Genomic DNA, 27,295 nt, shown 5'->3' on the forward strand with positions numbered 1-27,295 from the left:
CATCTTTCAAGCGAGAATTATTTTTCTCATCAATAAAAGTTAAGGGAAATTATATATGTACCTAGCTCTACCTAAAAACACGCGTCAGTCAAGATATCAAAAGGCTAGAAGCTTTGCTCTTATTGTGCTTTTTTTTTGCTTTGTCAATCTGAGCAAATTAATTTAAACTCAAAATTGCCTTGAGGAAGTTTTGAATTTTCATTTTTCAAGGGAAGTATACTTCACACTTGAAAACAAATTCAAGTTTAAGAACTGCAAACAACTTTGATGCCTCTGTTTTGGGAAACAATTTAGAAACAAAAACTTAAAATACGAGGGTTGCTATTTAAATTATATGATTTTATTGTTTTTCAACATATTCTCCAAACAAAATCATCAATAAATTATTCATAGCGTTTTTACTGTTTTTGAAAACATTTTAGTGAAAATAAGAAGAAAAGAGAACATGTTATCAATAAGTATTGTGATAAAAATTAAGCTAGTCAAGGTCCGATCGCAGAGAATTTTAAAAATCCTTTAAGGAAGGAATTAAGTAAGGACGGATCTAGAATTTCAGTCAGTGGGAGGGACGTCACAAACTTATCATTAAACCGAATTTTTGCGTACATAAGCGACTTAATATTTTATAAACTAGGTTGAGAAGTTAGCTGAATCAAATTTGACTTTTATTTGAATTAAATAATACGAGTATGCTATCCATAATTTTTCCTCGATAGCTGTTTTCCGACAAGGCATAAAAGAATTGCTATATACTCGTATTTTTGTTTGATTCAGCTTCTTAAGGCGAAAAAAAAAAACAAAATTGCGTAATCATGAACTGCCTGTTTTATTTCCTTTAAAATCTTCATATTTTTAGTGACAAACAGTCTGTATTCAAAAGAATCGAGTAAAAATACTATTTTTCAGAATTCTGTATGATACTGATACGTGATAATTCATTGATAATTTATTGTGTCTTCAAAACATGGTTAAATTATGTTTAAGTTAAAAACCTAATTGCTGTTTAAATAAAACGCTATATACAGCTGTATCTCCGAATATTTCATCACAAAATGGTTCATCATACGTTTTAGAACAAGGTTATGAATTGTCTGACTTTTCTAAAGCTTTTGACCAACTTCGCCACTGAATTATTTTATTTAAACTTATGAATCTTGGTTTTCCCCCATTTTTCTAAGCTTGGATTAAATCATACCTTGTAAAAATTTAGAAATTATCATTCTGAACCTTTCGTTGCTGAGCTGGTGGAAGCCATCTTGGCTATAAACGATGTATCGTCATGTTTACGCACAAGTAAAGTTCTCATTTGATTGTTTCACAAATAGCCTTTCACTCAACCCTTTAAAATACTAGACGAAAACTCTGTCAGGTTTCCACATTTATAGATTTAGGTGTTCATTTCGTTCCAACTAAGAATTTATGCATCACATTAATTTTATTGTCAATAAGGCAAGTTCTTCTTCTACCTGAGCCTCGAATTTGTCGAGTTGTAGAAGGTGAGTAAGGTCAAAGATCGCTCGCCCCTCCCCTTCCCAATCCTTACTTCTTTCTACGTCAGCTTTGTGCTATTATGCTGGCTGATGGCTGATGTATAGTGTATCACTGTCTGTCAATACCTTGTTTCCTTCCTGGGACGCTTATGGCTTAATTGCTGTTCGTCTCTCCTTTTCCAAAACATATCCCTCCCTTTAACTACCCAATTGGGCTGGATCTAAGGTGTTATACGACCTAAAAATAGCTCAGTCATTAACAGAGTACCCGGATATGATAGCCTTAACTGTGTAAGCGAATTTCTGCACAGTTGGACCCCCTCTTTACTTCGCCTACTAGTGGGAATTTAAAACAAAAGCAAAACCAAAAAAAAATCAAAAGCAAAAATGTCAAACCGGTACCGGTACTCTAGCTACACCGGGCGGCAGTTCGGTGGCAACGTCGGCTGTCGTTGCACATGTGCCAAACATCGGAGAAGGGATTGTGCCAAGTCACTGCCCATCTTCTAGTGCGGTACAGGATGTATCATTGGCGAAAACGCTTCCTCTGGTGGGTAGTGGAAAGTTCGTGAATAATGATCTTTCCACTACCAAAGAGAGTAAACCTCTCCAGATTGCTCCTGGGAGCTCATATAAACAATGGCGTTATGCGATGGGGATTCTAAAATTCCCTGGTTCAACATTTGGGGATGGAAGTAATCCCATCCTTAGCAAGAGGCAAGAATGGGCTAAATCCATCCTAGACAAAACTAGTCGCTACGACTCCACGTCAAAGTGACAAAGGTCTTTGTAGGAGTCCACTCCCATCCCTTAAAAATCCAAAGTGCAGAATACCAGCTCTTTCAACATTAGCTTTCACTAAACCTTTTAGTTTAGTTTTTTTTTTACCGTTGGCAGATGGTGAAACTGGGGCTCTCGGCTGCTTTCCTCAAACTCATGAGAGAGCATCCTGTTCCACCGACTGTGTAACAAGCGATGGGTGTTGGCATCAAGGTCATGTCCAACTCATCGCTTGTAACGATCAGAGGTCGCGCGATCTCTATACGCTTGCTGTTGGCATGCTGGGCGAAGTTTGGCCAGGCGCAAAACTCGAGGTAGTTGCGAAGGAAGATATTCTTCGCAAGGCCGAGAACTCGCGTATGGATCCCAAAAGAACCCTCATGTCTAGATGACATAAGTCAAATGATTAGGATAAGCAATCCGGACTTCTCTTGTCACGACTGGAAGATCACGAAATTGTAGGAACCAAAGGGTCTTTATCGAAGTACGATTATTGCAATCAATAAGGACTCTGTGGCTTCTCTCAATAGATTAGGTAGACGCTTCATGGGAACCTCCACAAAACTTTTCGAAAGCTGTGTCGCATCCTTGGATGTGGATGATGATCTACCTGGGTCCTCTTCTGTCGCAGCACAGTCTTCCTCCGATTCCGAAGCTGCTGTGTCGCAGGACGTAGGGGATCCCAGTGCGTTCACCACCTTCCCATCCTTGGATGTGGATGAGAAAGTAGCAGGACCCTCTTCTGTCGCAGCACAGCCTTTTACTGCAAATGGAAAAATCTATCCCTAATGGAGACCGATGGCTCAATCAAGAAAGTTCTCCCCATTGACGAAGAAGATACTGTTAGGTTCCTTCACCTGTCAAAAACTGATGAAGATGTCGTTCCCATCCAAGAGCCCTGGATTGTGAAATACCTGGTTCGAGGATTGAGAACTCCTGGCTATTACGTGCTTTATGTAACAGGATAAGGTAACCCTAGGTCCTACATACTAGAAAAGAATAATTTAAATGTATTTTTACTTCTTAATTTCACTGATAAAGACGTCACCACAGCCAGTATGGTAACAGACTATACCTACAGGCTGGTATCAGCGTATTTCGGCCACCACAACCAGGGCCCACTGCCTGGTACCATTCTGGAGAAGACGGTCGTTGAATCAACAAGACATAAAACCAACCTAATTATCGGTTGTGACACCAATGCGCTTTCACTAAGACGCAAACTTCATCTGGGAGTTCTGGGTTTCATTGAGAGATTTGGTCGTGATTTCCGTGACCCATATCTTTTAAAATTAATGTTTGTTTTATTTGTGAGACCAATACTGGAATATGCCTATACAGTATTGTCACCTAACTACGCCGCCGCACCGTTCCCGTCAAAAGACTCGAAGCCATTCAGAAAAGATTTTTGCGTTTTTGTCTACGATCCCTTCCGTGGTTTCATGGTATTCAAACAATTCCGAATTATTTACAAAGACCTTGTCTTATAAATCTTTCTTCTTTTACAATTCATAAAATGTACTTGCAGTTTTGTTTTATTGTTGGAATAATAAACGGTAGTATTTTATTTATTCCCAAAAAGTATAAATTGCAAATTAATATTTTTCAACACTCTAGTTTGAGTTTTAGATTTTAGGTTTATATTATATTAATAGGAATTGTTAACGTTAGTATTTAACGAACTATAATAATAATAAAAAAAACATCTTTGATTCACAAAAATGCAGTTTTGAAAAACAGAAGTAAAGAAAGAAAAGTGTTTTTGACTGTATTCAATTTATTTTCCATTTAATGAAGAAACCCGATGTATTTTGAAACATAACTTAAAATGTTCACCTTTTTTCGTCCTTACTTTCATGGACACTTTGTTGCAAAATTAACATATTTTTATCTCAGCAATTGTTGCAAACAAAATGCTTAATTGTTGCAAAAACCAACAATTCGTAGCTTGCATGGTTTTGTCTATTAAAAAACAAACAAATAGGTTTGATTGGCATCCAAATAAATTGAAAATACAGCTTTTTAAATACAAACATTTCGTTTTTGAAGTTAATTCTGCTTAAGTAAGATTAAAGTTAATGGGATGACTAATTTGCACATAATAATTATTTTATTTATTCCCAAAAGTTTCAGCTTATCAAATACTAATTTCTTGCTAACTTTCGGGTATCTGAGGGCAATCAATTTTAAAAAATGAGGTAGTTTAGAAAACTTTATCTTTTGAAAATAAAAAAAGTGCCCAAACCACAATTTTATAAGTTTTGGGAATATTTAAGTTTTTTTTGGAAAGGAGATGTTAGTTAAAAAGTAAGCTTCCAAATCAATAAAAAAATGTATATGTTTAAAAAAATTATTGTCAAAGACGCAGTGTGAACATCAAGAAAATAAGGCGTACATTGGTTTTGAATTGAAAAGATAAATTATGAGTTTGGCATTTATCATTTGCGTATAGTACGGCCGAAGTTGGACTCAAACTAATAGGCATTCCTATAGAACCGTGAGTAGGAGTTAAATTGTTTAAGGGCAGAAATGCAACTAGCTATTGAACTAAAGAATAGTCTATTTAAATAATTGTACAAATGGTAAGGTGAGAAACTTTAAGAAAGTATAATTTAGTTTAGAAATATCAAACATGCACTTTATTAGATTATCTGCTTTTTGGATCTTTTTGTTTAAAGTCTTCTCTTGGTTAAAAATAAGATTCTTTGATCTTTACAATATTGACATGAAGTTAAGGTTTTTGGGTTTTAAAATGATGTACCTTGGAAAATTTCAAAATTAGGGTTTAAGGGTATTTTGCTTCTTTAATACAACCCCAAGTTTAAACATGATAATTCCACCCTTAAAACTTTGATAAAATATACATCTATAGCTATACATACAATAACTTTGGCCAAAAGTATCAAAAGCATATAGAAGCATGTCCTTTTGGTCACATCCCTTCATGTGCTTAATTTGATGTTTTTGTCCTGCTATTTCTTCATCAATTAATGTTTCCTTCCCCATAACAATAAAGAGACCTTCTAACAATATAATCAATTTATAATAATTAATGGCAATGATGATGATGATGAGCACATCGAATGTTTCACTATATATACCATAAAACGAGTGCAGTATAGCATAGTGACATTGGCTATGTCCTACGCTATGCTATGCTATGACTAGACATTCCTGTTCAATTTTATAGTCCAGACAATTTATGTTGATTCACCCGCCGACATTTTTCAAAATCGATTTTCATTCAACGTCAACGTCATGGAAGGACAATTTAATTTTCGGTTTAAATAGCAACCCCTTTTGTGATGGTTAATACATACATATGTACCATACCTACCCACTACCACTATGCTCCGCGTGCATTCAGTCAGTTCGTTACGGATGATTTGTCTCTAAACGAGTGCATTGGAGAAACGTCAAATTACTTTTTGTACTAGTCCGATTTAAGGTGACCATACCGTGTTTTTCTGGCAAAGACAGTAGATGATTTTCTATTAAAACACATATACATAGCTTTTAGCACAGATAATTAATTTATAAATAATATAAATTTAATATCTGTGCTTTTAGCTTACACACATAAAAATTCAAAGTTTCACCACTTTTAAGAACCCCTCTATGCTTCGTGTTAACTCAATCTTGATGCGTTCAACGTTCATATTTTCTGTGACCTTCAAATACAAACATTGAAATTGGGATATCGAAATGGGTTTTTCTTAATAGGCTAGAGATCAAGGTGCAGAATTGGTCCATAAACACGTACAAGTTTCTTTTTAACAAGTCAATAAAATGAACAAATTCTTTATGAATTATGCCTTCTGTAGTAGGATCAAACTTTAATTATGGAACATAAAACGTCTGAATTGAATGGCTCAACGATAGAGCTTTCAGTTACTTTATTTTCCTATTTATTTATCAAAAAAATAGCCTCTGCATAACCCATTAATTGAAATGCGATAGTTATTTTTTAATACTAAATTGTTTGAAACAGCAGTAAAAGTTAAAAATTCAAAGCGGATAAGACTCAAACTCTTTATACAATGAAGTGAACGTTGTGATCACATCAGAAATCTTTTGACTGGCTGTATGGTCACTTTTATTTTGTGAACTGCATAATCTACTGATAAAATAGGGGAGCTTTTAAAGAAGGTTCGCTGCATCGAATGGTGAGTGATTAGTGAAGGCGTCTATTTTCTTGTAAAATATATATCTTAATCATATTTATTTGAACCTGAAGAATAACTTTTAAGGACCAACTAACGAAGAACAAACATTTTGTAGGTCTTAAGATTAAAGCACCACAAATAATATATATTTAAACCTAAATTCACAAAAAAATAAATAGAGGGAGTCCCAAATTTGATCAAGCCAAAGTTTAGTAATGAAAAAACTTCCCTTGAACTTGTTGGTTAATATAAGACCCTCATGCATTACAAACAAAGTTTGATTAATTTTTCCGTTTCGAAACTAAAACTAAAAAAAAGGCTGAGATGCGACTCACACTGAGAACTTCCCATCCAGTCTGTCGATTTGTCTTGCTTAAAAGTTTTTCTATATATACTCGTATCAATTTTTACCACATTTGCGTACTATTTTTTTAGATTTTATTTTTTATGAAAAAATTACTGAATATCGAAAACAATATTTTCTGTGAAATAAAATAAGTTTGAAGCATTTTTGAAAAGATATTTGAGTCGAAATTCAATTTTTACCAACTTTTGTTAAATTTTGTTTAGGTTTTAATTTTTTTTTTCAGTAACAGTCAATTCGATTTTTTTCAAAATTTTACTGAATGTTAACAACAATACTTTTTGGAAGATAAAAGTGTTTAAAGCCAATATCTACAATTTTTGAAAAGATGTTTGAGTCGAAAATCAATTTTTCCCAACTTTGAGTAATGTTTTTTTAGGTTTTTGTTTTTTATAAAAAAACTGTCAAAAACATTATTTTTTGTTGCACAAAATTGCTTTGGAGATGAAATCATATATGGTCGTAAAATATTCGAGGTGACAATTTTTTTTTCCAGTTTTTTTGATTTATAAAAAAACGTTGATTGGATTTTTTTCAAAAATATACTTGCATTGTATTACGTTACAATATATAATATACACTTAAATTCAAGTCTCTAGCGCCATTGGTTCATGAGATATTTAGGGTAAACTAACATTTTCACCTTTTTTTAAACTGCTATGGTAAAAAAAACCACCCACGCAATTTTCTTGAGAGCGCGTTCTGCATCTTTTTGCCTTTTTATCTGTATAACAAAATTTATTTGAAGTCGATAACTTTTCTGGTTCTTGAGCTTTGCACGACGAAGGAAAAAACGTCGCGAACGTACAGACGTACGGACGTACGAACGTACGTACACAAGCACGCACAGGAATCTCTCTAAAAATCTTTTGTATCGACTCTAGGGACCTTGAAACGTGGAGAAATTTCAACATTTTTAATTCGACAAATCGGATCGATAACAATAACTTCCTATGGAACTTTGCAGAATGCCATTTCGGGCGGAACCGGCTGTGAACCGAGGGAAATCGATAAATTCGAATCATCAGTAAAACTTGCACATGCAGAAGCAATTTTTCGATTGAGCCCATTATACGATGATGCACAACTTTAGTTAAGCCTGTACTTTTAATGTTTGATTTGTTGTTTGATTACTAAGCTGTCCGGCATCGTAGTTGGTAAACATTCAACTATTTCTGTAATGCTTTAACTGATAGCTGAATTTGACAGGTTTCAAACGACAACGTCACAAGCTTGAAACCAAAAAATGAATTACACTTATGTTAGGTTTGTGCCTTGCTTTGAAACCTGTGGCTTAAAGTTGTTTTGCCCATTACTTCGAATCAAATTATTCGAAATCCTTCTTCAGATGCATGCATTCCTTAAATGATTGTTTTTGCAAAATGTTCTCCAAAAGTTAGCAGAATTTTTCCTTTTGCGCAGTTTTTCGAGAATTTCATTTGACTACAAAGTTAATAACTTTGTTTTTCAAAGAGTTTTGGAGAAAAAGGACCTTGGTATATTGTTTGATTCAAAACTAAACTTTAGCAAGCATATAGAATATATTAAGGTAAAATCCAATTCAATGCTAAGTTTTACTAAACGTAAGGACTCTTTTAGGACAAAAAAATGTACAAGGTTTATGATTCAGAAATTAGGTTTGAACATCGAAATCCCGTCGTTCCCGCCTAGATGTAAGCTTCTTCGAACTCAGTCACTTGAAAATAGATTTTTTCGCTTCATATGAAATGCCCTTTCCTTTTATCGTTGATAGATTTGTATGCTCCCTCGCGTCAAATAACAAAACGTTGCTTATTTCGAGAAAAGGAACATAGGGTAAACTATCCTTGTAATGAACCTTTAACTCGCTGTGTTAGAGAAACTAATCGTATTTCAAATCATATTGATTTTAATTTTCATAAAAACAGATACACTTTGAAAAATAATATGCTTTTGTAATCTAATTTTAGAAGTTAAGATCTCTAATTGATGTGAATAAATAAATAAATAAATAAAACACAATTGTTCAAAAATTGGTCCTTATGTTCTCTTCCTTCAATATTTCATTGCATTGCACTCTTAAATTTCAATAGTCTATTTATGTTAAGGATTACTCTAGCTTCGATTTTGAGATACCTTTTATGAAGCTACAAGTTAAACCTGTTGGTGACATTAACCCTTACATACTGAATCTCCCCCTCTTGTTTTTTTGTCTTATGTTATTTTTGGCTACAAAAACCTTTCCGTTTAAGTCCCATAAGAAAAATCACAGACAATCGTAGCCGTAGCGATGGCGATACGGCGCCTTAAAAACACTTCAAGGACTTCTTGTCTACAAGTCGCGTCATCATTGTCGTCGTCAAAAACAAAAATTCAATAACAAAACAATGACAAAACCAACCCCCCAAAAGAAAACATCCAAAATAAATATTTGACATTTTAGTTTGTCCTCTCTAAAAAAAAAAACATATTTTCATAAGACCTTCACCCAAACCCATCCTCTATAGATAGCCCCAGCCAAAAACAAACTTTTCAAAAAAAAAAAGTGAAAAACTTTTCCCTATTATCGGCGAAGTTAAGATCATGACACCGCAACCAAATATACATACATACCCACTTCATATTCGTCAGCGCATATTTTTCCAAGAGGGTGTTTTAGTGGAGGATTTTGTTTTCTTAAATTGCGTTGCTGGTCGGGAATATGTTCGGTCCTGATTTTCACTTCCTACCCTCTCTTTGCTCCTCTCGATTAACGCATTGGGTTTCTGTCGTCCATATGTCTGCAGTGTTTCGATAAAAAGTCAAATATTTACCTATATCCCTGCCCGGGGGTGAATATTTATCATATAGACTGTCAATGAGGGTGTTGTTGTCAAAGCGGATTTTTCCAAAAATAAAAAATATTATTCTACGTGGATTTTTTTGTTTAAACAATAAACACAGCCACACAAACATTTATTTAATTCATCGACCACAAAGAGAAAATCGTGCATCGAGGCTTATTGACAAATGAGGTTTTATTTTTCAGTCCCAATCCCATTCCCAGGCCTGCCTGCCTAATCGAAAAGTTCACTTCATTTCCATCGCATAGCTTTTAAATAAATTATTATCTCTTCTTTATTGACATTTTATTTAATACGGTCTTATCGATTTAATTTTTGGTATATCGTCCATTCGAGTTAAAATTAAGAGAAAAATGGTTCTTTTACTTTTGGTTGGTTCCAAATTGTTGGAGTTTGAATTGAATGTCTGTGGAAGGTTTTGATTCTGAACTTCTGAGCAAGAAAACAACACTCCGAGGCAACGACACTAGGTACGTGCAGACATATGATCGAACTATAAATTAACGTAGATATTTCAATCATCAAAGTATTCCAAAAGTTCGTTCGTGCGTCATGATTCCTGACGAAGGTTTGATCTTGTTTGGAAATAAAAAATGCTTTAAGGTCGACGACAGCCTCTTGAAGTGTGTGTGTGTGTATAAGAATTGCCGACACTTCCAATAAGAAATTGCGAATAGTAAATTTCGTCTGAGAAATTTATTGAGGCGTTTTAAGCAAAAATATAGCCTTATCCTACATACCTACTTATATGGTTGTAAGGGTAGCCATATGCTTACAATGGAGACTGAGCTGCATTGACTTGACGTCGTTACCGTGTCGTCACTGTGCGTTCGTCTTCGTCGCCACTTCCACCATGGCTGAAACCCTCACGTTCTATATAATTATGGCACAAATACGTGACAGGATTTCGGGATGTATGTATACATTGGTATTCGTAAATATGTATGTATGTCCTCTCACAGGATATCTGAAAAGTTTTCCTTATTTTTCTGGGAAGCCATGGTTGTTGTTATTGTTGGTGATGGTGTTTTCAAGCCTTATTTTGAAAATTAATACTCGTTCGAGTTTATTTTCCTGTTTTTTCTCTTTTATTTTTGTATTTTTGTTTGTAGGTAAAAGTTTGTCTATAGCGCATTTTGTTCTGGCATCAGAAACAAACGAATGAACGAAAAAGCCATGGAGCAAGGAACATGTGGCGATAAAAGTTTTCTTTTGTCAGTTGTCAGATGTTACGAGCTCTTCTTCTCCCGACTTTTTTTTTGTTTCTCTTCGTTAAGCCATCAGTAATTATTTTCAAAAAAAAATAAGGCAAAAAAAAAGAACTTACCGACAATATGGGGAGTATAAGACATGTTGATGAAGTTGTAGGGGGCCACAGATGCCTGGATGTACCTTAGGGTTTTATAGTGAGCTAATTGAGGCAAATGTCTGAATTGTCAGACAATTTGGTTTTTGTAGGAATTTTTGTTTTTTGAGATTCTTTTTAAAGGGTGGTTCTTATCACGTAAGTTGTTTTGGTTGTTGTGGCATTCCTTGATTCGAGGAAGTATGTCCTTAAGATTGAATAGTAAGACTTCAAAGTTTTCACACTCAGGATTCTAGATGAAGTGTAAATTTTACACTTCTGCTGTTACATATGGGCACAGTGAAACTTTCTCCTTAGACATTGGAGTTGTGAATTGTTGGGTTGTTGGGGAAACTACGGACAAACAGTTAAATTATGTATCTTATCTTTAAATATCACAAGCAAATGGATTTAGAAAATAAGCATATTTTGCTTTAGACATATTTATTCAAATTCATAAGCCTAAGAACATTATGTACATAAGTTGAGGTTAAGATACATTTAAAACGTTAACTTAATTTGTGTTTCATCGAAAAAATTAGTAAAAAAGAGGGTATAGTGCGACCCACACTGATAACTTCCCATCCCGTCTGTCGGTTTGGCTTTTTTAAAAGTTTAAAGTTTTTCGTGTTTTGTAAAAAAAGTTGTCAGTTATTCTTAAAAACCTAAAAATTAATAACAATATTTTGCATACAATGGATTACAATCTATTTTAGGTAACGAGATTTGTTTGTCTAAAACCAATTGTTACCAATTTTAGCAGCATTTCTGAAAAGTAGAAGAAGGATATTAGTTTGAAAGTCAATATCTTTCATTCTTCACGAGATATAAAGAACCGAACATCAATGTTTATACCAAATTTTCGAACTATTTTTTGTAGATTTTACTTTTTTCTGAAAAAACGGAATGTTAATGTCAAAAACAATATTTTCTGTGAGATGAAATTAATTTGAAGTAAATGTTTACCAAGTTTTTTTATTTTTTGCAAGAAAACTATCAACTTAATTTTTCTCAAAATTTAACAAAAGTTTTTATAAGATAAAATTAGTTTAAACCCAATATCTAACATTTTTGAAAAGATATTTGAGTCGAAAATCAATTTTTAGCAACTTTAATTAATTTTTTTGTTTAGGTTTTTATTTTTTGTGAAAAAAAAACTATCAGTTCCATTTTTCCCAAAATTTTACCGAATGTTGAAGACAATATTTCTTATAAGAAAAAAATAGTTTATAGAGATAATCTCAAGTTTTTGAAAAGGTATTTGAGTCGAAATTCAATTTTTACCAATTTTGAGTAATGTTTTTTTTAGGTTTTTATTTCTTATAAAAAAAACTGTCTATTAGAGATGAAATCAATTCTTATTCGTAAAATTTTCGAGGTGACAAAGATTTTTCTTCATTTTGTTTGATTTATAGAAAAAGCCGTTAGTTGCATTTTTTTTTTCAAAAGATATATTGCTTTAGTATAATGCTATAATATATTTTATAAAATTAATTTCGAGTTTCTAGCGTCATTGTTTCGTGAGATATTTAGGGTTAACCAAAATGTCCACCTTTTTTTAAACTGCTATGGTAAAAAAACCAGCAACGCAATTTTCTTGAGAGCCCTTTCTGTATCTTTTTGCATTATTATCTGTTTAACAAAATTTATTTAAAGTCGATATCTTTTCTTGTACACACACACGCACGCACAGACATCTTTCTAAAAATCGTTTATTTCGACTCTAAGGACCTTGAAACTTCGAGAAATGTCAAAATTCAATTTGACAAATCGGACCAATTACAATAAGTTTCTATGGGAAGTTAATAATAGCTTTACATGAATCAAATAAAAACGAGGTTGCAAGCATTGCAAGGCTAGATAATCGTTGCTCAATTAATTTTAAAATTGTTTTTTGGAAATCAATTCCGTTTTTATTTTAAATAGTTTCTAATTCAGCGGATGCCAAACAATGTAACATATTTTTTTTACATCGCGTGTATAATCCTTTGTTGATGCATAAGGATGCAATTCAGGGCGGCCTGACGCTTTCCTTCGCAGAAAAGTAAAACGTAAGGTTCTGTAAAAGTTTATAAAGGACCGGAGACTTACAAATTTTAACCATTTTTAATCAAAATGGTTAGTTTTAGCAGCAATGGTTTATCCATTTGGGTCTTAAGGGCCTAGGCCAAGAATACCACATTGATCGGAAATCAAACCATATTCTAACAGCACCGCACAAATTCATCCACTTTTAACCAATTTACGATCCAGGGTGGGTCATATAAGCTCAGTCCTGTGTGAACAAGGGCCTCACCCAACAACTTTCTCTATTTAGCTCGGTCCCTACCTATAGATGTCCCCAGTTTCGAGCTCTTCGTTGTGGAGTCACTTTCCAGCTGTGCGCGCCACCTGATCTGCGGTCTTCCCCTACTGCACTGTCGTGTAAAAACGTTCAACCCATTTTTGCCGCCTCTGCCTCAAAACTTACAAAAGCCCCATTGACATCATGCTGAGTTCCTCCAATTATGTCAATGTCATCATCATATGCTAGTTATTGGACAGACTTTTAAAGATAGTGGTTCTAGTGTTGACGTGTGAGCTTTGCACTATTCTTTCAAGTACGATGTTAAACAAATAGCATAACAGCGCCTCACCTTGTCTAACACCTTTTTTACAACGAAAGGTTCTGTTAAGTTGTTTTCAATCTCTATGGAGCAGCGTGAATTCTCCATGGTCATCCTGCACAAACGGACGAGTTTGGCAGGGATGCCAAAACTACACATGGCTCTATACAGCTCGTCCCTGTAGATGCTGTCATAAGCGGCCTTGAAATCGATGAAAAGATGGTGGGTGTCGTTTTAGTGTTCTTGGGTTTTTGCCAGGATCTGCCGTAATGTGAATATTTGATCTACTGTGGACTTTCCTGTTCTAACACCACACTGAAAAGGACCTATCAGGTTTTTGACGATGGGCTTTACATATCATATCACCAGCTATAGAGGAATAAGTCTACATATTACGTAGACTGATTCCTCTATAGGTGGTGCAGTTAAGATGGTCTCCTTTTGTCAGCTGATACTGTTTAGTTTTATAAGCAAAGATTTCACCTTCGGATTTGTTAATAATGTAACAATATTCAACACAATAAGCAGTTTGGCTGAAAAAACAACAAAAATCTTTGTAATAATCTTCAATGTTTTCCCAAATTTAAAATTTGAAGAAAAAACTTTAGTAATAATTTTAATTATTTTAATTATTTCTTTTTTTGAAAGAGCAAGAGCAAATATTTAGATATTTAGTACAAAACACTTGATTGACAATGTGATTTATCGCGAGAAAGCAACATTCTTCCTAAAGTGTTTTCTCTTTCAAAATGTATTATCTATTAACTAACTACAAAAACTTTTAAAAATTTTATTTGAGGTGAATTTCAATGAATGCTTCCAAAATGGGATTTATACATGAATTTCAAAAATATAAATGTTCCAAAAACAGAAAAGGTGACACTTTAACTAATGGCTAATTAAAAAGAGAGCCTGGGATGCTACCCACACTGATAACTTCCCATCCCGTCTGTCGATTTGTCTTGCTTAAAAGTATGTCTATATTTACTGGTTTCAATTTTTAATAAATTTGCGTACTATTTTTTGTAGATTTTATTTTTTATGAAAAAACGGACTGTTGGATTTTTATATAAAAATTATTGAATATTGAAAACAATATTTTCTGTGAAATAAAATAAGTTTCAAGCCAATATTTTTAATTTTTGAAAAGCTATTTGATACGAAAGTAAATTTTTACCAAGTTTTAGTATTGTTTTTTTTTTAGAGTTTTATTTTTGTAAAAAAAACTGTCAATTCAATTTTTTTCAAAATTTTATCGAATGTGAAAAACAATATTTCCTATAAGATTAAATTAGTTTAAAGCGAATATCTACAATTTTTGAAAAGATATTTTAGTCGAAAATCAATTTTTACCAACTTTTATCCATTTTTTTTGGGGTTTTTATTTTTTGTAAAAAAAATTCTCCATTCGATTTTCCCACCATTTTTCAGAATGTTGAAAACAATATTTCTTATAAGATAAAATAAGTTTGAAGCTTGAATTTCAAGTTTTTGAAAAGATATTTGGTATATATTTGGTATATTTGGTAGAAATGGTATTCAATTTTTACCAATTTTGAGTAATGTTTTTTTGGATTTTTATTTTTTTTATAAAAAAACTGTCAGTTCGATTTTTCTCAAAATTTTATCAGATGTCAAAAACATTATTTTTTCGTTGCAAAAAATTGTTTTGGAGATGAAATCATGTTATATTCTTAAAATTTTCGAGGTGACAAATTTTTTTTGTCAGCTTTTTTGATTTATAAAAAAAAACCCTTAAATGCATTTTTTTCAAAAAATAAACTTTTTTGATGTCACGTTACAATATATTATATAAAATTTAAGTCTCTATTGTTTTTGGTTCGTAAGATATTCAGGATTAATCAAAATGTGCAACTTTTTTTCAAACTGCTATGGTAAAAAAACCACCCACGCAATTTTCTTGAGAGCCCTTTCTGCATCTTTCTGCCTTATTATCTGTATAACAAAATTTATTTGCAATCGATATCTCTTTTGGGTCTTGAGCTATGGACGACGAAATTTGCGTAAATTCAAGAACCAAACATTTATCTCTCTCCAATTTTTAAGTTTTGTTGACTCCTTTTTGATTAAAATATTTACAAAAGTTCCCTCAAAACAATAATTTTTTTGGAATTTGCCTTCTAAGCAGATTCAAACGGTAGTAATAATTTAGACTCCCAGAAATTGCATCAGAAGAAAAAACGGGACAAAAAACAAACAATCATATTATGTAAATTCTACTTTACTAGTCAAAAAAAGAAAAGAAGAAAGTTTTTCGCATCTATGGAAATGGCAACAAGAAAAGAATATATTATTTTTGGAAAAAAGCTTTGTTTCAAAACAATTTCTAAAATGTTTGGATAAAATGCACACAAATCCCATCTAAACTAATGTGTGCTAGCTCTTAAATGGGGTATATTTTACGTTTGATTTTTGGTAAAAATATTGACCCGTTTTTGAGCAATCGAAGTTTGAAAAATGCATATTTCTATAAGAATACAAAAAGTAAAATTTGGCGGTTCTGATCATCATTCATTCATTTCATTCTCGACTAACAAATTTGTATGTTATATGTATACTGTTATCCAGTCTTTGTAAAACTTTAAGACTTTACTTTCCAAGTTTAAACCTAATCGACCCATTGATTTGGGGTGTAGAAAGTCAGAGACCAAATCGGGGGACCTTTTTTTCAATTTCTCTGCCATCGTAGATAATGTCATATTTGATTTAAATCTCCAGTTTGAAATGTTTTACGAATGCAATACTTGCCTTTGAAATATGTAAATGTATAAGGTTAAGATACAGAATATATTATTTTATTTTGTCAGCCTCCTTTACAGAAAATTTTGAAACAGTTCCAGAAAACTCGTCTATATGTTAAGTGACTTACCTAAATCAATTCATATGTATGAAACAATTATGTTCGAAAACTATATTAAAGAATTAAATTGTCATCTTGTCATTGAACATGTTTCTCTTGGAGATTTTGCTTATAAGATTTTTTAAATGGGTATTTACTCTTTCTTCGTTGAAAAATTCGGTTGGAGACTTAGTCTAGCTTAGAGATTACAAAGTGTACTCTTGGATGATTTGTTAATTCCTCGCAAATACCTGTGCAAAAAACATTCAGGTGACACAAAGATCTCTGACATGACCGTCCTACACACAAACAGGAAATTTTTCTTGAAAAATTACTATTGTTTTTTTGCCTGTGTGGAACTTAGCGCAAGCCATCTTATTGTAAATCTAATGTCCACCGATTCCACTCCATCTTTTTTCAATTCGTGTTAAAAAGGTATAGCGCAACCTATTCACCGTAACGCCAAATGTTAGACAACAATAATAGACAATAACGTTTAAGATGAAAAATATTTTCTACAGAACGTGAAATATTCCGTTTTTTAACGTAGCCTCCTAATTTTATTCACATGACTTACTTGTCAAAACAGCTCAAATTTTTTTACCAGTTTCAATTTTGCCAGTTAAGAAAAAACTTAGGTTTTGTGAAATGTTACTGTAACAATTTTATTATTTTGTAGTGAATTTTAGTTTTAATGCTGCGTTAAGGCGTGTTTTGTAATGTTTTCAATATTGGGGATAGTTTAACTTTTTAAATTCGAAATAATTGATAGCTATCAAAGTGTCAGTTGACCAAATACCGGACTATCCAATGTAAAACCTCTTATTGGAAAACACTTAAAAAAAACAAAAATAGGAAATATAATTTTCCGTTCCAATCTATTTATTTATCAAAATTCATATATATGTTTATATAGACACATAACTATGTTTCTTAGAATATATCAATTGGGATATTGATAGTTGTGCCAACATCAAATAATTTTTTCACAGTGTTGCCATTTCCAAATATTCCAGTTTCGTCAGAAACTATAAAATAAAATAAGAAGAAAATAATTAGGTATTCAAAAAATTAAGTACAATTAATTTAGAAAATTGCATTTCAATGCATTACTTACCAGATTGTGCAACACCTGTCATAACACCGTTTGTAGGATAAAGATGTGCAGGATATGGATAGAGATAAGCACAAGGAGGATACCATGGTGATCCCGTTCCAACTGGGGGTTGTGTTTGGACAGCAGGATTGGAATGTGGAGCCATTGGAAGGCTTACTGGACCAGTAGTTGGATGTGGATTAACAGGAGGAAGTGATGGTACAGCAGGAGTATGAGGAATAGTCGTTGGTGGTGGTTGAGATACAACTGTGGGACTTGTCGTTGGTGGTTGGGAGTGAGTTGTATCATGGTTATTTGGAAAATAAGGCATTAGATGCTTTCCATGTTTTTTATTATCGTCGTTGTCTTCATGACTTTCATCATCATCATCACCCCCATGATGGTGCTTATCATGCCATTGTTTCAACAACTTATGAAGAGTACGCGTAGGACTTGGTAATGGTTCAGCATTTGACTTTTCCACTAATTGACTAAGAGCTAGAGTTAAAAATTTAAAAAGAACATTTTTAAAGCAAAGTATAGAAATGGAGAGATGAGAATATTTACCTAAGAATGTGGCAAAAATCAACAAGTTTATCGCCAACAACTTCATATTGATGGTCGATTTTGAAATAGTTGTATGATTTCTTTGTGACAAAGCTTACATTCTGTATTTAAAGAAAATAATACCGTGCAATAGGTAAACTTTTGTTAATTGTTATCGTGAGAAGCAGTCATGATTTACATTTAACTCTGTTCATTGACACCAACTTTCTTAACGAAAATAATTAGCTTGCATAAGTTTTTTAAGTTCCTATTCGAAAAAGTTGATTTTAAAAGCTATGACTTATAAGGTTGATTTAAAGTTGAGATTTCGTTTTTAACTTTTTAAATAGCCTAAACTTAAAGGGGTCTTCCACCTTCGCGCTCAAATTCCGGGCCTATTTTTCAAAGATGGATTTTTTTTATTTCAATAAGTCAATTCTTGAACTTTAATGAAAAAAAAAAGTATAATTTTTTTAATTAAAATTTCCCTTGACACGTCGTTGAATGCACTACTGGCGGTGCGACGGAATAAAATTGCTGGAACGATATTTCAACTTCAGAACCTTGAAACAACAAACATTTTTTTAAACTTAACTTTTAGAACGTTGATTTGGTCTAGACACAAGCTTTATTGAATACTTAAACATTTCACAAAATGGCAGCGATTTGAAAAATCGATTTTTGACCATGTTTTTCAATCTAAAAAAAAAGACTGTAAGAAATCGACTTCTTTGAAAAAATCTTGTGTAAAGACCTAGCGACAGTTTCGTCAAAATCGTTCCACAGTTTTGAAAAACAAATCTTTTGCACAAATTCGTTTAAAGATAAATGTTACAATTAAACACAATTGGCAGAACTTTGCTTAGGCTCGACATCTCGTAAACCAGTGTGCTTTCTATCAAATCCTTCACAGAGCATGTTTTTAGTTATTCCTACATTGGAAATATGCAAACAAAAATTATTTTTTCAAACCGCGAAGTTAGACGGTTATTAAGCAAAATACAGCAAAAACAAATTAGATTTAAAAGGGAAATCAGAAGATGTTTGTTTCATTGTAGAGAGCAATTACAAGACCTTGGCTCAGTGGACAAAAGTGAACAGCTCTGCAAAATGTGAACCGTGGTTGTAGGAAACGTAACAATTTTAAGGCATTTTTAAAACGCGTAATATTTTGTTCGTATTAATATCTATGCCTTTGCTTGACATTTACTTAGCTTGAGAGCTTAAAAAAGACAACTGGACAAATAGCCAGGATTTTCAATATGTAACCTTTTATTGGAAAACTTTATATAGATGAGGCAGTAAGGCAATTTATAGAATATAGACAATTAAAAAAATAAATTTAAATCTATATATATAAAACTGAAATCAAGCAAAAGAGTAAATCTTTGTAACGGTTTGGCTTTACAACTTCTCATCCAATTGTAATGCAGTGTTTTTTAAATGAAATAGGATATCACGGAGCTGGTTTTAGGCATAAATATATGACATATAAAATCCAAATATTTGAAATATGAATACACAGTGCAATTTCTGTCGTGCATTAACCATTAAGAAGTCTTTTGAATCATTCCCATCGAGATTCTAAACATTTTCTTGGTATGATTCGTGTTTATAATTTTGATTTCCAAATGACGTCATTCGGTGTCAATGAAATCAGACAGGCAGATTTTATGCCTACATTTAAAGTTCAGGGTCAACTCTATCATTTAGCTGAATCTTCTTTACCAAACAACCCTGACGAACCGAAAAATATATTTCATGGGCGATTCGGTAAGCGAAGTACAACGGCGAACGTCGATAGCCCCAAATACTTACAGAGAATTATTATACGACTTGCAATATTTGTAACATTGTCACAATCCTTACGAGCGCAGGCAGCTTCAAGACACAAAAAGAACACAGAGGTCGTTATAATGCACCTCAAATTGATGAAGTAGCCGTATTAATCGTTGGAGAAGGATTTACAAAAAGGATATTGTTTTTCGAGCACGAAATAACACTCTAAAACGTGTAAGTAAAATTCAACGGACTTACGATTCACTGCAGAACCCTTTATTATTAAGTCATGGTGAAGACAGACAATTTCTTCAGCACAGGGATTATCGACTATAAGCGACTTGCATACAACACTATAATCGACAACGTGATGCAGAACAATGGTAAAACGTTCTTTCGGGATGCACCTGGGGGACTGGAAAAAAATTCTTGATCAATCTTTTGCTTGCTAAATTTAGAAAGCAAGCAAAAATTGCATTAGCTGTAGCATCATCTGGGATTGCTGCAACATTACTATACAGAATGAAAAACAACTCACGAACCTTTAAAATCGCCTTTAGATTTGCAAAGCCAAGAGCGTCCGTTTTCTAGTATCTTGAAACAAAGCTTACTAGCTAAAGCGCTTAAAGAAACGATGTTTATTGTGTGGGGCGGATCGACTATGGTAAATAAAGGTGAGCCTGAAGCTCTGGATCGTTCACTTACAGATTTTAGAGCTGATGAACGTCCGATGGGAGGTGGTGTGATACTGATTGACCACAAATATGCGCGTATATTTTGGTGGTGATAATAATGCAGCATTAACAAACTTATCTTTCTATTGATAATCTGACTGATCAAGATAATGCTAATGCATAAACTGGACTTGAAAATTGGGGCTCCAATAATACTTATGAGAAATTTAAATAGACCGAAATCTTGCAATGGCACTTGATTATGAAAAGTAACTATGCAGAGGAACGTGATTGAAGCTAAAATTCTTTCCGGCTCATCCCAAGGTAAAGTCGTTTTCATTACAAGTATACCGATAATTACTAACGAATACCCGTTCGAATTTAAACGAGTACAACGCACGAACTTGCCCCTGTATGCAAAGATTCTGTTTAAAAAAGTACCTATATAAGATTTGAAAATATACCTGTAAAATAAGTTTGTCTTCAAAGATATAAATGCCATTAGATTTGTCAAAAAAACCACGTGATTCATCCCAAGATACAATTATCCAAGGACATTTCATCCCAGAAATGAAAAATCATCGTTGGTATTTACAATAGTTAAAAAATAAAAATGGATAAAAGATAGGAATGTAATTACAATTTTATCTAAATAATTCTCTCTTTGGGGCTCATGCACAGTTAAAATAATTAAAAAAAAAACAACTATTTAAAGATTCAAAAATTTTACTTGAAAAATAATTTTGTCTTCAAAAATGTAAATGCTATTTTATAAATCAAAAAATTCTCTATTTTTTAATTTATTTTTGGAAAATTGTTAGAGCGTTTTTTTTTATTAAATTTTAATATATAAAATTTTTCAATGTTGTTCTAAAAATATATTTGGTATGCAGCCGTTTAATGATTGTAAATATACGCTCTAAGTTTAAATCTTGTAAAAAACTGTTGACCCGTTGAGATATAGAATTTTGAAAAAAAATCAATATTTTTTATCCAAACAATATTAAATTGCACTTTTAATAATTATTAAGGAAATATAAGAGCTTATGGAAAAAAAATTATTCAAATCAGTTCATAAGTTGCTGAGAAAATTAAAAAACAAAATAACGGAAAAGGCATTTTAAGTATCTTTTTTTATATACTCCTTGCAAGAGTAATTGATTTGCTAGCACTAATGTCCCTTCCTATCAAAACGTTAACCTTTTGTGCCACAAATTAACTCATGTCAATTGATGTGTTCTGGATGTATTTTGTTTGAATCCAATTTTTCACTCTAAAGTCCATAGGGTAGGTATACAAATATAGCAATAATTTGATTTGTTTTACAAAGAGAATACCAATTCAATTTCTAAAATATTGTTGCTTCGAGATTTTTATAAGAAATTTTTGTCAGCAATCATAGAATTTTGTAAAAGAATTCAGACCTCATACAAATTTAAAAATTCCATTACAAATTAAAGATCAATTAACAGTAAATTATACAACTTCCACTTATTTAATATATTTAATAGAGGATAGGCTACAACAACCCATAAATATTCAAAACAGGGCGAACAATTCTAGAAAAGTGAGATGGTATTTAGAAGATTATAGCAATGCTTACGAAAATTTACATATTTCAAATCAGGAACACTGGGCAAAACTTTCGAAATTCATTTAATGAAATCTATGGATAGATAGTTCAGACTTCTGTCTTATCATCCTGCCCACAAGCATTCACGTTATAGACTTAATTTTTTAATTTTTGTGTGGCCTTTGAAACCGATCAGTCTGGCACCAATATTGCAGAATTATCAACAAAGCTGGCTGTTAAAGTCCATCTTATCTTTTATCTTCTCGAGCTCTTATTTTTCTGTTTCTCTCTAGTTCAAAATAGTTAAAGTACTTCCTTGCGCAGCCTGTTAAACATCAGAAATAAAATGACTTACATCATGATCAATTTTTTCAAAAGTTTGCATGGGAGATGTAATGTTTATAAAACTTTCAAATTTATCTCTGAAGTCGTTCAAGCTTGTTCTCTTATTTGCTTCACTTAGTGATAAAATTACTGGAGTAATAATCGAATAATAGATTATTACTACTAAGGAAAAGAATATCTGAAAGTAAAAAGACTATTCCTAGAAGTATGATTAATTCAGCTTTTCATTTCACCAGCTTTATAGTAAATTTTTTAACTACTAATATTTTGTCTGTATAGTTGAAAGTACGAATTACTAAATTATGAACGTGCTGTTTTTTTTTCACTCTTATCCGATAAATTCAACATTTGCCAGTAAAAAAGTCATCCTATTGACTATTTTAGTAGTCAAATAGACTATCAAATAGTCCATTTTTAGCTAATGACCGCGATAGACAATAAGACAATTTCGGTTGTCAATTATGATATCCGAATTTTTGTTCAACTCGGAAGTCAACATGACAACTTTCAATAAAAGAAATTGATACTCCAGTAGTCAATACGACAATCGTGGTAGTCATTATGACAACTGAGTAATCTAGGCGACACCCGATATGACGATTTAGTTTTAAAAGCCGTAATCTAATTTGACTACCGGATAATCAATATAAGAACGTTCGACAGTCAATTTTAGTTGTCATATTGACTCCTTTGGTAGTCAATACGAAATTTTGGCCAAATTCCAAGTTGACTTTCGGAGATTGTCAATAGGAAATTTTTGTTTCTCGCTGTGGAGGCAAATGGATCACAACTAACTGACTTCTATAATATAGGTATTTTATTTACCTTAAGTAAGGTTAGGTTTACGTGGTTGCGGATTTAGAATCCACACACATAGGCCAAAAGAAAAGACCCATTGTGATACCACATGAATCTAGAGAATTACTTATTGCTAGTTGAACCATTTTGAGCTTTTTATAAAGCGAAGAAGATATTTGATATCCTTTTTAGCTAGTTTACTGGGATTATCAAAAGATTAGTATCCTAGATGAAGTTTGCGTCTTAGTGAAAGAGCAGGGCAAGGGCAGAGAAGGTGAGAGATTGTTTCCTCTTCTTTTCGTCCATACAGCTTCTGCAGAAGTCATTTTAGAATTTGCTATCGCAAAAGCTGTTTTTTTTTAGCATAAGTTTACATGTAGCTATCAGTATACCTATCTCCTCTCTTTCCGGTGAAATAGGCATGACGGCTCCATTTTTAGCGAGTTCATCGGCTCTACAATTTCCCGAGATGTCTCTGTGGCCCGGCACCCAATATAGGTGAATGTTAAATTGCTGCGCCATCTCCATAAGAGACGATCGACAATCGAGGGCCGTTTGAGATTTGGTTGAGACACCGTCAAGAGATTTAATAGCAGCCTGACTACCAGAGAAGATATGCGGATATCAGAAGTTGATATCACGTTTTCTCTTAGCCAGGAGAGAACCTGTTTGATCGCTAAAATTTCCGCTTGGAAGAGGCTCCTTTGCTTTCTTGCAAAGGAAAAGAGCTGCTGTAGCTTTTTTAACTCTTTCCTGTATATTGGATTTCCAACTTAATTTTTTGTCCAATATCAGACCAAGGTATTTGGCTTCATTGGTAAAAATTAGTGGTACACCTTTTATTGAAGGAGGTACAATTACTGGGATCTTGTATTTCCGTCCGAAAAGGACGAGGTCTGTTTTTTGATGATTAATACTAAGTCCGAAGTGAACAGCCCATCTAGTGAGCATTTTGAGTGCATTTTGGAGGAAGTCTCTCAGTGTATGAGGATGTTCCATTCTGAAACCTTCCCTCTCAAGGGATATTAGTTGTTCGTTAACCACTATGTTCCACAGGAGAGGGGACAGAACACCACCCTGCGTGCGGAGTGCCTCAACTGACAGACCTTTTTGTGCAAAAATCTCCCAAACTAGAGTTGATGATCCTGCTTTTTAGCATTAGATTAATCAACTCACAGATTGAGTATTTGCCGTTCAGGGTCGTCATAGCAGAAGTGATCGCGGATGTGGCAACGTTGTTGAAAGCGCCCTCAATATCCAGGAAGGCCACCATAGTATATTCTTTTTGCTCTAGAGTCTAGGGAGTATTCGATAGTTCTTACCAGAGTGTGCAAGGCTGTTTCTACCGATTTCCCTTTGCAGTAAGCATGCTATAATATTGATAGTCTCTTACCAATGCTATTAAGTATAATGATATCGATCAATCGTTCCAGAGTTTTGAGAATGAATGATGATAGTCTAATAGGAATTAGGTCTTTAGGGTTGACATGTGAGCATTTGCCCACCTTGGGAATAAAAACTACGTTTACATCTCTTCATCGCTGATGTATTTAGCCCAGATTTATACAACTTTTGAAGATCATCTCAATGATGGGCAAAGTTATATCAATGGTATGTTTTGAGATTTATAAGGTTTGAAACTATTCAGAGCCCATGTCAATTTTTCTTTTGTAACCAGACCTTGAGGAAAAATTAAGTTAATACCCGACCCAGGACTGTTTGTTGTATTAACGGTTTGGGAGCTATCCGGGAAGTGGGTGTCTAGTAGCTGGTTTAGCGTTTCTTCGCTAGAGTTAGTATATGTACCATCTGAGTTTTTAAGACAACTAAGCATGGTTGGATTTTTCGAGAGAATCTTCCTTATCCTTGATGCCTCCGAGGATTCTTCTATTGAGTTACAGAAGGATCTCCATGAGGATCTTTTGGCTATTCTCAATTCTAGTTTATACTTTTTGAGGGATTCTTTATAGGAGTCCCAATATTGGGGATGTCTAGACTTTTTTGCTCTATTGAAAAGCCTTCTACAACCTTTCCTGAGTATATCTAGTTCAGCAGCCCACCAATATGGTTTTTTCTTTCCCCACACTGTATAGTGAGGGGCAAGTAGTTTCCATGGCTTTATTGAGGGCTGCTGTAAGCTCATCGACGATTTGATCGAGTTCAAAAGCGCACAAGGGCCGATCCGAAAGTTCTGGTTTAATCAGATTTTTCAGAGTCGCCCTATATTTTGGCCAATTAGAATATAATCAAAAAGAGACTAACCTCTGTTATTCATATCGGTACTACCCCATGTAGTATGGTGCGCTTTGATGTCACAACCGATAATAAGGTTTGTTTTCTGTCTTGTTGATTCAACAACTGTCTTCTCCAGAATGGTACCAGGCAGTGGACCCTGGTTGTCGTGGCCCAAATACGCTGATACCAGCCAGTAGGTATATGGTTGTCTGTTACCATACTGGTTGTGGTGACGTTTTTATCACTGAAATTAGGGAGTAAAAATACATTTAGATTACATTTTACTAGTAGCAGGACCTTTGGTTACCTTTTCCTGTTACATATAGCACGTAGTAGCCAGGAGTTCTCAATCCTCGAACCAGGGATTTCGAAATCCAGGGTTCTTGGATGAGAACGACATCTTCTCCAGTTTTTCTTCAGGCGGAGAAGAAGGGAAGCTGAAGCCGTTTTAGAGTGTTGGAGATTAATTTGTAGTATTTGCAGCATTTTGGCTACAAATAGGCAGATCAACCTCCACCATTGTTAAATCCAGCTCATCCAGATCAGTAGAAGACTAACCTAATAGTTCATCTTTTTCCTCACTGGTAAGAGCTTTGTCGTTTAAATCATCGGTCTCCATTAAGGATAAACCTTTGACGTTTTCAGAAGAAGACAGTGTTGCGACAGAAGAGGGCCCAGGTACATCATTATCCACATCCAAGGATGGGAAGGTGATAGCAGCAAATTATTTAACTTATAGGGACTTTAATCGTATAGTTTCCTAACGTTACAATAGAGCAAATATTAAAATAACTACCTATTCAATTTGTTCAGAGTTTTCTTTTTGTATGTAACTTTTGTCTTGTGGCGTTATTCCCCGAAGCAATTACAACTTGTCAGAATCAAATTCTATGAAAACATTTATTACCCAACAACACCAGATTTCATTTGACATTCAATTAAGCAGAAATTTCTTATGATAAATCTTAAAACACATTAAATTGTTCCACTCTTCTATTTTATTAAAACGATGCGATACGATCCCAGAAGTGCCATAAAACTTCCAATTATTTTCACCTAGACTGGGACGAAGACGATGACGATGACGACGACGCACGATTATGACACACGTCTCTACGATTAAATTTGTCAAAAATATTTACACTCTGTTCGAAAGTACCTTCAAATTTGCTGTCAAACACATAACCCTCATATACCCGCCCGCAATAAAATATGACTCATTTTCATGTCTCAGAGCAGACTGCAGAGGCCAAGTCAAAACTCCCATAGCCCTCAGGATATTGATACCTATACGCCTATGATGCCTATTCCATAGACATTCACTCAATCGAAAAGTTGAGAAATAGCTACTACGAGTATAGCTTGACTATACCCGTCCCCAGAGTAAGTTTGCGACTTCTTGTTGCTTGTGCACCAGATTTGGCGGCATCAACGCCACGTGTCATATTATGTTCACTTTAACATTAACTGTTATCTGAATATCTATCCTTCTATACACATATATAAGAGGAAGGTATATTTTAGGCCTAGTTTATTAGCTGAAAATGAAGATGTAGTGCCAGTGCCGGTGCCGCATCCACAGGCATCAACATCTGGGGATATGAATCCCAGAGAGTGCTAACTGCCTATGTCATTAGACATGAAATAATTACTGACGTCTAAAAACGGAGTGTTTGAGCTGTGGGCTGTGGGGTGATTGTTATCTAAACAGAGGTCCAAGTCCAAGCTAGTTGACTTCCTTCTGAGTCCTGATTCTGTATTGTGTCTAGTCCTGGTGTGCTGTGTCCTGCTCTGCTGACTAATTGCGAATTCAATT

The 27,295-nt window shown here is 33.7% G+C and overlaps 1 protein-coding gene across 1 annotated transcript; it reads right to left on the reverse strand.

The window, feature by feature from the left end:
- Positions 1-17,294: 17,294 nt before the first annotated feature.
- On the reverse strand, positions 17,295-18,227 carry LOC129947872 (merozoite surface protein CMZ-8-like). Its single transcript, XM_056058615.1, has 3 exons — positions 18,097-18,227; positions 17,551-18,027; positions 17,295-17,461 (listed from the first exon to the last, which is right to left on the reverse strand). The coding sequence occupies exons 1-3, from the start codon at positions 18,140-18,142 to the stop codon at positions 17,367-17,369; spliced, it is 618 nt and encodes a 205-aa protein (XP_055914590.1). The 5' UTR covers positions 18,143-18,227; the 3' UTR covers positions 17,295-17,366.
- Positions 18,228-27,295: the final 9,068 nt, after the last annotated feature.

This window comes from Eupeodes corollae, chromosome 2, assembly GCF_945859685.1.
Source record: "Eupeodes corollae chromosome 2, idEupCoro1.1, whole genome shotgun sequence".
Lineage (NCBI taxonomy): Eukaryota > Metazoa > Arthropoda > Insecta > Diptera > Syrphidae > Eupeodes > Eupeodes corollae.